The sequence below is a fragment of the Anopheles coustani genome, chromosome 3 (assembly GCF_943734705.1).
Source record: "Anopheles coustani chromosome 3, idAnoCousDA_361_x.2, whole genome shotgun sequence".
NCBI lineage: Eukaryota > Metazoa > Arthropoda > Insecta > Diptera > Culicidae > Anopheles > Anopheles coustani.
This window is the reverse complement of record NC_071288.1, coordinates 16151959-16164197: the sequence shown is the minus strand read 5'-3', so window position 1 is coordinate 16164197 and position 12239 is coordinate 16151959. Positions and strand designations below refer to the sequence as shown.

Below are 12239 nucleotides of genomic sequence, written 5' to 3'. Positions count from 1 at the left end.
AAAACACTTTGCTCACTTAGCTTGCGTAGTTGCTTTGAACTTCACGGTAGCCGATCAACTGAATCGTTCCGGTCAATTGACGTTCTGTTATAAGCAGTTCCATCCGAGAACCAGGTAAGATAATGTCACGTATAAAATATCGAAACCGGACAGGGGGGAGAACCGATAAAAACAATGAAATAAGGTAGCTTCCTCTAGCGGGCTCCTCCCACTGGTACCCTATTTTATCTAATCATTTCACCACAACGATTGCTACACGACGACAACTGGTTTGCCGCGTCATAAGCGTCGATCGGTTATCAACCTCATCAGAAGACTCCCGTGACGACTACCTGCCATTCTGAAGGATTCAGATGAAGCTGCACACACAGGGAGGGAGGGGATAAATGGGTGCTCAGTGGCAATATTATTCCGATATGGCGCAGGTTTTTTTTTGCATCATCATGCGCGGGATGTCTTACTCAAGACATCGCCTTTCTTGCTGCCAAATAACCCTAATGTCTGGGCTGATAACCACACCGGATGTAGAACCATGTACATGGGGTTCCGTTTTACTATAAAAGGCGGTGGAAATTTACCACAACACCGAAATCGGAGACATGGTCCCCGAAAAAAAATGGCTTAGTAGCTGACTGAAGGCACAGAAATTATCTCTCTCCCACCGCATTTACCGAATCTAATCACGACCTAGGAAAACTTGGCACACGACCAACAATCGGGCCATTTATGGCAGAGTGTTGAGATAATTTCCTGCGGCCACGAGACAGCCACACTCCTGAGCACTGTTATCTCTTATCTTATGTTTTGTTTTTGCGTTTGGCGGTCACAGTTAGATGTACTTGTTTGTTGGCACCTTTCAATTTCCAAAATAGGTAACAGAATAATCGATACGCAGAAATTAGGTTTTTGGGAGGGGTTTATTCGATTGGAACCCGCATAACTGTGGAGGATTTTTCCGAATGTCTATGTTTGTTGGTCATCAGACATAACCATACCGCACGGCATCTCGTATAACCGCACTCATCCGCTTCCGGTAGGCCGTTTGGTTGGTATTTTTCGTGAACACCGTTAAGTCGACGAGTTGCTCTTCGCGAAACTTTTCGGCCGTCTCGTTCATGTCGGGCAGTTCTTCGTTGCTCATCAGAGGTATGAGAAACGCGGCCATCATTAAACCGAAGCTACCAAACTTTCGCAACTGACGCATAAGAGCGGTCCGAGGAAACACTTCCTGCGGGTTATGGCCGAGCTTTTCGAGCAATGTTGCCATAGAGTGGTAGTAGATGCTCATCATCTCGTCGTAGTGACATCGGCGGAACTCTTCGTCCGTGCAGCAGAATATGAAATATACCAGATCAATAACAGGCGATACATAGCGTAGACATTGCCAGTCGAGAAGCATAATGTTCTTTGGAGTTCCATTCTAGAAGTATGATTGAGTGTTTAGCTATGGTAAAATCCTTTCTGGGGTTCATACTCTTAAACCTTACCACATACTGGAACATAAAGTTGTTAACCCAACAGTCACCATGAGCAACTACCGTAAACGGCTCCGCCTGAGCACCGTCCGAAAAGAGTTCTATATTCTGCATCATGTTATCATGCATGCTCTGCAACTTGGTACGTTCCAGCGTTTCCTGTGGCTCCAACGTATCCATGGCATCAAGTGTCATCTTCCTAAGCATGACAACGAACGAACTATCGGCTCCGGCTAGCTCTTTAAACGGTTCGAGCTCCTTAAATTGTGCCAGTTCTTGGGGACGATCACGCTTCAACGCCAACGAAACCGCATGCAATCGACCGAGCTGGTCCATCACCAAACGGGCGTGTTCATAGTTCACCGGAACCAGCTTGTCCCACATACGATACCCAGCTAGCCGTAAATCTTCCATCACAATGACCGATTCTTCGGCTACTTCGTCACACTCTGCGAGGAAACAATTGGGAACACTAAAGAATCCATCCTCACGGCCGATTCCCTTTTCTTCCTGGTAGGAAAACGCTAGCGGAAGGAATTTACTGTACGCAAGTGTTTCACGCGCGAAGATCTCCATTACCGGATACTGCTCCCGACGTGCCTCGTTCAATGGTGGCACCTTGCAAAGGAAATCCTTCCGACGGCCACCTTCCGTGAGCGTGGCTTTGAACAGTTCTCCAACAAATCCATCACCGTTACTCGAACCCGGTTGGAAGTCGAGTAAAAACTGGCCTGCATTGAAGCCCTGGTTTTTTGCCACCTGTTCCATTGCCAAATGAATGTACTTTGGTAGTTCCATTGCTGGTTGATCAGGAGTTGTTTCCAGCGAATCATTTCGATCGCCAACCAAATTGACCGCTGTATCCACAGGAGGATCGTTCTGTTCGGGAGTTGAACTTTCACTTTCAATGTTCTTAGGAAATCCGTTACTAGTCTCCATCTCCAGTACGATTTAGTTCCGTTCTCTACAAAGAATGGATGTCCGCTGAACTATAGCGTAATCGCCACACTGACGCGCTTCTACCAATTGACTCGGTTGTTATACGCCCCAGATTGTGATCACGATGCATGCTTCTTTGCAATGTTCGCTTGTTCTGGATGTAAACTTCACCTTATTTCGACACAAAGTTCTTCAACCTAAGATCGATAGCTAAACAGGCAGGTCATACGAATCATTTGCAGCAAATAAGCTAGAATTTGTATTGTGTGATGGCACAATTTTCAAAACATTGCATGGCAAATGTATATGAAAGGGTCAAAGTCTCTATAAAAATCAGAAAATAATAATTCTTACAAACTTTGACTGAACATTGTTCCGTTTCTTTAAACTTTAAAGATTAAAGCGTAATAGAATAGAGAAAAAATGCACCGTTTGGATGATTTGCAAAAATAAAAGATCAACACACAACAATATACAAATCAACCTTTACAACTCGCTACACACACCAACCAGCTCCTATCTGGACACCGAGAATCTATCTCAACCTACCGAAATTAAATCTAATCATCAACCACCGAAACCACATACCGCACACGACAGCGAAGCTCCATGATTAACGCCACAGAGAGAATTCCATCTCTGGAACGAGCGTTTCGTGCGGTTTGTCATAAAGTGTTATGTTATCACTAGACAGATTCAAATGTCTTTGTTTCAGCGCAACGAAAGGAAGTACCATCATCACATTCCTTTTAAAGCGTTCCATGGTGAATCAATTGGTTGTATTTATTAACGCCATAAGCCGTCGTCTTTTAACCGTCACTATGCGAAATTCCGTGATGATGAAACGAGTGCCGCGAAGTCCGCAACCAATTGGCGCGACTTGAACGGCAATCGTAAGAAATTGTGAGTAACAAAATCAACTGCAATGTAGGAAGGATAGAACACACACTCACATGTACACTTTGCCTAACTGGACACCTAAAAAACATAACGGCGAACACGTCGAATAATGTCTACAAAAATGCGCCGTCATTGCCAATCCAATATTGGTGATTTCAAGTTCCCACTCCCCGTTCTGAGGCTGGCACAGTTACGCAAGACGCCTAGAACTTCGAGTGTCAAGTTCAGCAACGATCGCTGGAGCCGACGGAACGCGCGCGTGCACACACTGTTGTCATGAAAGATAAATATATATGCCCTTCCATCGCTCACCAGCTTCTCCTTTCGCGGACCGCCAGCTATGTGCTATGCACGATTTAACCAGATTCATCCCGCTTCTCCAAGTGAGCTTGGAGCACGCGATTGCGGACTTTTGAAGTTTTGCCCCCATCGGTCGAATCAGTCGTGTGCTGTAGGTGCGCTAGAGTGGACAGTTATCATCGTCGATCTCCCGCCTCCTTTTAGCGAAACGAATGGCAGACCAAAAGCAATCAACGGCGACGGAACCCGCAACGAACGGCCACAATGGCCATAGTGACGGTGATGGTGATGGTGAGGTAGAACAGGTCCCGGAATTGCCAGCCTATCTCTACAGCGCGCTGGAGCGTCTGGCCCCACGGGAAGGCTTCACCGAGGGCATGTTTTCGATCGACTTCGATTTCGGTTCCAGCAAGGGCGATGGCTTCGTCGGCCAGATGTTCAAGGCAGTGATTAGCGAAGGCGAACGGAAGGAGGTGTATCTGTGCAAGATTCCCCCGCTGGACGATGCCCGCCGGGAGCAGTTTAGTGCCATGATTGCGTTCGCCCGGGAGGCCCTCGTATACGAACGGTTCCTACCCTTGATTTTCGAGTACCAAAGGCAGAAGGGGGTCGAGAGTCGGGAGGATGGGTTCTTCCATGCCCCCCGCTGCTACTACGCTCACTGCGACGAGGTTGCCCAGGAATCGGTGATCGTGATGGAAGATCTACGCCTACGGGAGTTCCGCCTGTGGGACAAACGGCAACCGGTCGATTATGAGCACGCGCGACTCTTCATAACGCACCTCGGTCGACTGCATGCGATCTCGCTGGCGATGAAGCGTGACCGGCCAGAAGAATTCGAACAGTTTAAACTTCCGAACCCGTTTGATCCGATGCTGAAAGAGGATGGTCCCTTCCGGAACATGATGCTATCGCAGTTGCAAATGGTCATTGATGCGTTGGACGCCGAGGACATCGAGGCAAGGGCGAAGATGGAACAGCTAAAGGTGAATGTTTTCCGTGAGCTTCTACGGTGTGGTGATGCTTCCCTAGCCGAGCCGTACGCGGTTGCTGGACATGGAGATTGCTGGACAAACAACATGATGTTCCGGTATCAGGTAGGTTTGAACCCTTGCTGAATATCATAACCTATATTTAACTGACGATTTTTTTCCAAACGAAACACATATCCACAGAATGAATCGCCCGAAGAGGTTATTTTCTTCGACTGGCAGCTACTCCGGTACGTCACGCCCGTTCAAGACTTGGTATACTTCTTGTTTTCCTGCACCGATGGGGACTTTCGTCGGAAGCATTACGAAGAAATGATTGACCTCTACCATAGCTCGCTTTCGACAATGCTGGCAAAACTTAAGCACGATGTGAACGAGTTGTTCCCACGCGCTGCCCTAGACAAACAGTTGATCGAGTTTGGACACTACGGCATCCTGATGGGAATGTTCCTGGTACCAATGATGTGTACACGCGCGGAGGAGCTACCCGACATCGAAGCCATGGCTAAACGAATGAAAGAAACGAGCCAGCTAAACGAGAGCTTCTTTAAAGCCACCGAATCGAATAAGGATGCTTACTCCAAGCGGATGAGTGATGTGGTGAAAGATTGCATACGCTACGGATACTTTTAAATGACACGATTGAAATAAAAATTGTTTTACCTTAGTTACTCTCCTAAGCAAGCCATGGAAAGCTGTTGTTTCAATGTTGTTTAGGTACGGTCACACGAGACAAACCTTTGCTGGCGAACCTTTCGCACACTATTACAAACGAATGCCAAAAAAGGTTCGCCGAACAAACGGTGCGCGATGGTGTCTTTAAGGCTGTACTGGTCTTACAATGTAAAGAACGGTACCAAAATTACATCTGGACCGTCTCCCTTTATCAACGATGAACAAAGTGGCTATGGTGGTAAAACTTAATCTACTAAGCTGCACAACGGCAAGCATCACCGCAAACATCATGCCGCAAAAAAAAATGGAAGCATCTATCGTTAAAAGAAGAATGTTATTTACATTAAAATGTTTTTACGAATCATTTTCATTATGTATTTCATAAATGCATTGGTTGATTTTGTGGATCAGCTTTTCTTGTTTGGTTTTGGGCAATCCTTCCAAGGTTTGAGTGACGTAGTTTCCAAATGTAACGTTCCGGCTACTGTAGTTGTTCATATTAGATATAATTGTTTCTAGGCTTTGTCCTATTGAGGAAAATATTGCTGAAAAGTCTTCGTCCTTATTGTTTTGTGCCATTCGTTTTCTGGTATTTTGTGTAATAGCATCGGTATTTTCATTTTCGGGCTGGAGCAAAGCAATATCTGTGTTGTTTTCTGCTGGTGGTGACTGGTGGTGCATAATATCTTCGGTAACGCTATTTTCGGTTGATGGCTGGTGGTGCGTAATAACATCGGTATCGATTGGTTCAGGTGGTGGTTGGTGGTTCTGTGATCTCGAATGTTGTTGCTACAATAAGAAAATGTTTATTAAAAACTTATTTTATTGCTTAATATCGCTATGTAGAACATGAATTTGTAATTAGTCTTTGGTTTCTCTTTTTTAGCTTCCGTCAACTACTACACAACGGAAGAAGATATCTACAGAGTTCGAGCGAAAATGGAACTGTCCACATGCTATCGGAGCAATTGATGGCAAACATGTATGCATAACAGCTCCGAAGAATACTGCAGCGGAATATTATAACAATAAACATTTTTATAGCATTGTTTTGTTGATGCTAACTATAATTTTTTATACGTAGACGTTGGCTGCCAGGAAAGAATTTCAGATGGTGGAGTTTTAGCCAATAGCTCAATATTTAACGATTTAGAAAACGATTCTTTAAATATATCTTTAAAATTTTGAGGATTCCATATAGCATTCCTTTGCCTTATATGCTACTAGGCGACAAAGCTTTTTCCTAATCTAATCCAGTTAACTCCTTTTGCAGGAGTTCCTGGCAGAAATACTCCAAACGTAAACGTAACAGAATGTAAACGTATTCAAAAATCATTAAATCATGTTGTTATTTGTTACTTTTTTTGCCAAGCGCTTTTTATAGAATTACTCTAACTGTAATGTTGTAGAAATAATGGATCAAAAATTGTATATGTCACAGTCCACATGTTTTCTGTTTAATTATTTTTCGAATATAGAACTAGCAGTCTTGTATACACTGTTTAGCTCAAGTCTAGTCAAGACTAGTGTGTTAATTATCTTTAAACCTTAGCTTAGCCAACTAATTGCTTGCTTGCTACATCTATTGCACGATCTAAATGTAGCTCCAAGGGAACCCGAGATGGAAGACAACCAGAACTAATCAAGTTTGTCGAGGAAAAACGTGTCACCCTAAGCTCAAGGATACCGAGACATAGAAGTTTTTACTAAACTTACCGTGGATTGCGTCTCCCGTGCTTTTGCAGTATTGCCGACGAACTGCATACTCTCAAAAGCAAACCATTTCGACTCGTAAACTTCGGAGCGCGCTACAAAAAACAAAATAATTAGTTCCATCTTTGAAGAGAACATGTTTTCAAACGATCTACGTACCTGAACCCGTTATCATACTTTTTTTAATTTTCGCATTTTCTTTTCGTAAGTATGCGCACAACGATTGCCATTTTTTGATAACTGTATTTTCGGACTTCCCCAGGTCGGTAGCGATATCACGCCATGCGTCCACCTTCTTATTGGCGTCCAGGTATGGCTTGGACGATACCGACCAAAGGACTGGGTGCATTTTTACTAATTCTATTAGTTTCAGGCTAAGAGCCTGATCTTTTATTTCCTAAAACAGAATAAAAATAAAATTCACAGTCACATATTTTGGCCAGCAACAATACTATACTGTTGTTTGTAACAAACAACTATGGCTCCAGCTCCACCAAAATATGCTTATTATGTGTGACCGTACCTTTTCAATTTCGATCATCATGATGGTATATTAAAATAAGGTGTATATTGCGGTGTATGTGGGGTATCTCTAGTTCTCAAACAAATAAGACGCTATCACCAACTGTATTCCACACTCTCCAATTAGCGTTGTGTTCATTGTTTCTCGCGGTAATAAATACCCGCAATGCACAATTCTTTTTCTACTCATCACCGCGTCTACGAACATGGTCACGATGACTTGATTGAATCGAGTTGGAAACCGGAGATTATGCCAATCACCGGCTCGCGACACAATGCATCTGTGCCATGTGCCACTGGTGTCGCATGCCAAAAGTTCATAGTCATTGTAAAAAGAAAACGACGCAAAACCCCCCATTACCTGCGAGGGTGGCAGATTTGTTTTCTATCGACTTCCCATTGATGAAGTGGAACTGAGGCGCCTATCTTATCAATATCGTGATAGCGACACCATTCAAAGATAGTATAATTTACGAATCTAAAATACTCCTTAGGTGGCGCATGCCACACGCGCGACACAATTCACCTACCGCCAGATGATATCGTACGCTTTAAGAGACTGAAGATTGAATGATGCCAGTCACGCGTCGCACCGCACGCTAGAAGGCCTACATTCCGCGCTACTTATCAACCCTTATCGGTACAGCGGATGTACAACACTGCGACACGAAAGTAGGTAGGAGGCCCGATCGGTAAGGGGAGCGTTTGATGGTGATTTTCTTTAAATACGGACCTCTTACATGAGCGACGGTTCATTCATTGACGGTTCGTTCAAGCAACAAGTGCTCCTGGATAAAGTTCTACCGTGTTTTACATTCAATTGTGAGAAATAAACAACGTGAAAATGCCGGAACCAATAAACACCACCTTGCCACACTTTATTGCGACCGGCTTGGAGGAGGTGGCTCGCAAGGAAGGATTCACCGATGGACTCTACCGATTTGAAACCGAGTCTGGTTCGAACATGGGCGATGGATTCGTGGGAGAACTGCTGAAGGTGTTTATTCGGGAGGCGGACCGTGAACTGGTGGTGCTGTGTAAGCTATTGCCACAGAACGAAATGCGCAAACAGCAAGGCATCGCCCTGTTCGAACGGGAAGGGGAAGCGTACGAGATAATCCTTCCATTGCTGACGAAATTTCAAAGTGAAAAAGCTCTCGGAGAAAATGTGCCCCAATTCGACAACATCCCCCGATGCTTCTATGCTAAAACGTACGTCGACCAAATGGAATCGGTGATCATTATGGAAGACCTACGGCTGCAAGCGTTCCGGATGTGGGACAAGGCAAATCCGGTCAATTTTGAGCATGCCAGCCTGTTGATGACCACCCTTGGGCGCTTGCACGCCCTATCGTTCGCGATGAAAGACCAGCAACCGGAAGAGTTCGCACAGTGCCGTGAGTTTACCGATCCGATGTGGAAAATGTTTGAGCTTGATCCTACCAACTCGTTCGACCGGATGATGTCTATGATGTGTCAGAGGGCAATCGATACGCTGGAGCCGCACGACACTTTCCGCCGGGAGAAGCTCGAAAAGTTCCACGATTGTTGCCAGGAAGAAATGAAAGCGTGTGTCGATGCCAACGCAGCAGAACCTTACGCCATTATTGGTCACGGTGATTGCTGGTCGAATAATATGATGTTTCAGTACGGTGAAGATGTAAGTGAACATTGTTGCATGCTTTAAACATATTTGTAAACAGGATGCTAACCCGATTCACTAATACACCTTTTTACAGGACGTAACCCCCACCAACATTAAACTTATCGACTGGCAGCTATCGCGATACGGTTCGCCGGTCCTTGATCTGGTCTACTTTATCTTCAACTGTACCGATGAAGAGCTACGTTCCCATAGCTACCATCGACTGCTCAGCATCTACTACAATAGCCTAAGCAAGCATCTACACAATCTCGGTGGAAACGTTGAGAAACAATTTCCCCGCAGTGCATTCCGTGACCACCTCAAACGATTCGGTCGGTACGGTTTCCTTATGTCGCTCATGGTGATGCCAATCATTTGTACACCGACCGACGAATTGCCGGACACCGACGAGACTATGGAGAAACTGATGAAGGATATGACGAGCGGAAATGAAAGCGAAATGGTGTATGGTACAACGGAAAAGGCAGCTGCCCGCTATCGGAAGCGCATGTCTGGCGCAATCCGGGATGTGATAAGGTTCGGTTACATATAAGACATAGGATAAGATAGCGCCGATAAAGATATTACCCATTGGTTGTTATGAGCCTTGAAACAATTGGTATCTGAAAGATCACACAAAAGTATTGCTCAAAAAATGTATATGCTTATCGTGTGTGCAGCTTTGTCATACAATTATTTCATACGTTTAGTTGTAATACATTTATAATGCTCAGGAGAAATAGATTTCTACAAATCTGAAATGCTAAGAGTTTCGTTCTTTTGAATTCGCGGCTCCAATCCCCATTTTCTTTTAAAGCTTCATCAATTCCTTGACCCAATTGATTTTTCTTGTTTGTGGGTGTGAAAGAGTCTTGAGTGTTATTTTTCGTAACTGCGTCGTTGTCAACTAACGCTAAACTCTCTTAATATTTTCTTTGATCATGCGGTGTCCCGAAACTGCGCGCATTTTTAAGGCGATAACAGATGACTCCGCTTATAGGATCCGCTGGTTTGGATTATTTTCTAAGTATTTATTCTTTTTTGTTTCGCTATATTTCTTCTCCTTATATAATCTTCCCAATTCTGTTGCGTCATCTAGTCATTAGAATCAACAAAACAAAAAGGAAAAATTGATACAGTTTAATTAATACAATACTTTTCGTTAGATTCCGAATGTAAACTACTGCATATTTTCAACTTTAGTTTGCAAATTGTTGGTTGGATAATGTTTTATCAACGTGTTTTGCTCAAAACGGCGCACAAGTTTTTAACTTTATCGTGTATTGTTGACCGTAAAAAATAATTGAACCTTATGTTTCTAATTGTACATGGTTCAAAGCTTGATTTTAAACGCTAACTTAGCGATGGTCACGCTGATAAAGTAATGAAACCGGTAACATGATCATTATGGAAGTTTTGTTTTAATTGATCCGGTGAAATTCATTTCAGACAAATTTGTATGGTTATAAAATTCTGAAGCCCGTACTTTACAACCTAAATTTGAAAGAAAACTCATTATCACATCCATCAAATGTCCCATGTCGGCAATTTAGCCAGCAATCCAAAAAAAAAGAATGGCCCCCTAAAACCCATGGGGCCGTAGAGCATGGAGTTTATGGAAGTATTCTGCTGTTTGTGCTGTTTATCTCCTGTCAAAATGGACCTGTTTACAGCAGGTGTAATCAAACAAACAAAGCGCTTTCAGCAAGGCAGAAAGTAATATCAGTAATCTTGCGCAAGTTGCCCAAAAATGTCCGCGACTGATAGCGTCCCCAGCTACGTACAACAACAGCTGCTGAGTGTGGCGGAAGGTGAAGGTTTCAACCGTGAACAACTAAAGATCAACTATGAACCAGGTTCCAAATCAGGCGACGGCTACATTGGGCAGATTGTGCGTGCTCGGTTCATGAGCGCAAATGATCCGACGAACCCCCTGCTGTCGGTCATTTGCAAATTTCCACCAGAGGATCGAAAACAGCGAGAACGGTTCCATGCGATGTTACTCTTCGAACGAGAACTGTTCATTTACCAGCGGGTATTGCCGGCATTTGAGGAGCTGCAGGAGAAACAGGGAGTCACCCGGGCAGAAGGGTCGTACTTTGGGAACTATCCCAAGTGCTACAAGACGTACTTCGACCGGGAGCGCGGGGAAGCTGTTTTAATACTGGAAGACTTGACCGACCCCAAGCGTCCCGGATTGAAATTGCTGGATCAGTATAAATCGGTAAATTACGAGCATGTCCATGTGCTAATGCAGGCACTGGGAAAACTTAATGCTTGCTCATTCGCACTAAAAGTTCATCGTCCAGAAGTATTTGAAGAGCTACGTCAGCTGAACGATGTCCTCTCGATCGTTCTGGATACGGAACAAACTCGTCCTTTGACACCACGTAACTGCCGGCTGGCGGCTTCTGCATTCGATCCACAGAAAGAACCTGCGCAATATCATCGCCTGCTAGAACTGTGCAACGACATGTGGCCAAGAACCGGAGCGCGCATACGTGGCGATCTCGCAGAGCCGTATACTGCCCTTAATCACGGTGACTGCTGGACAAACAACGTCATGTTCGGCTACGATACGGAAGGAAACGTCAACGAGGTTTCTCTGTTCGACTGGCAAATGGCACGCTACAGTTCGCCGGTGTTGGATTACGTACTTTTCATCTACCTGTGTGGGGAGCTCGAATTGCGACGAGAGAAGTTTGATTCCCTCATTGACACATTTTACGGAACGTTTTCAGACTGTCTGCGTCGCTTGGGAGGCGATCCCGACAAAGCCCTTCCGCGATCGGAGTTAGAAATACAAATGCGACGCTTCGGAAGCTTGGCGCTATCGATGGGCACTTATGCCTTACCGAATTTCGCCAAATTACCGGCGGAAATTTGTGAGAACCCGCAAAACTTTCCGAAGGACGCAAGATTGCAAAGATATCGTGAGTGTATGCGGGAGCTCGTAAAAGATACGGATAAATTTGAAAAGTTTTGACAGTATTGTAAAAGAAAATCCAGGTGGAAATAAATAAAGCAAATACTGAAACTCACCGTTCCGTATGCATCCTTATGTTTTCCTGCCAGCAC

The 12239-nt window shown here is 44.4% G+C and overlaps 3 protein-coding genes across 3 annotated transcripts; 2 read left to right on the top strand and 1 right to left on the bottom strand.

Moving 5' to 3' along the window:
* Nucleotides 1-979: 979 nt before the first annotated feature.
* On the bottom strand, nt 980-2414 carry LOC131271907 (uncharacterized). Its single transcript, XM_058273483.1, has 2 exons — nt 1488-2414; nt 980-1420 (listed from the first exon to the last, which is right to left on the bottom strand). The coding sequence occupies exons 1-2, from the start codon at nt 2412-2414 to the stop codon at nt 980-982; spliced, it is 1368 nt and encodes a 455-aa protein (XP_058129466.1).
* Nucleotides 2415-3791: 1377 nt separating this feature from the next.
* Nucleotides 3792-12192, top strand: LOC131271898 (uncharacterized). The gene is made up of 5 exons (XM_058273471.1): nt 3792-4711; nt 4790-5236; nt 8415-9176; nt 9256-9698; nt 10902-12192. The coding sequence occupies exons 1-5, from the start codon at nt 3827-3829 to the stop codon at nt 12145-12147; spliced, it is 3783 nt and encodes a 1260-aa protein (XP_058129454.1). The 5' UTR covers nt 3792-3826; the 3' UTR covers nt 12148-12192.
* LOC131260357 (uncharacterized oxidoreductase dhs-27-like) lies at nt 8361-9866 on the top strand. The gene is made up of 2 exons (XM_058262056.1): nt 8361-9176; nt 9256-9866. The coding sequence occupies exons 1-2, from the start codon at nt 8361-8363 to the stop codon at nt 9712-9714; spliced, it is 1275 nt and encodes a 424-aa protein (XP_058118039.1). The 3' UTR covers nt 9715-9866.
* Nucleotides 12193-12239: the final 47 nt, after the last annotated feature.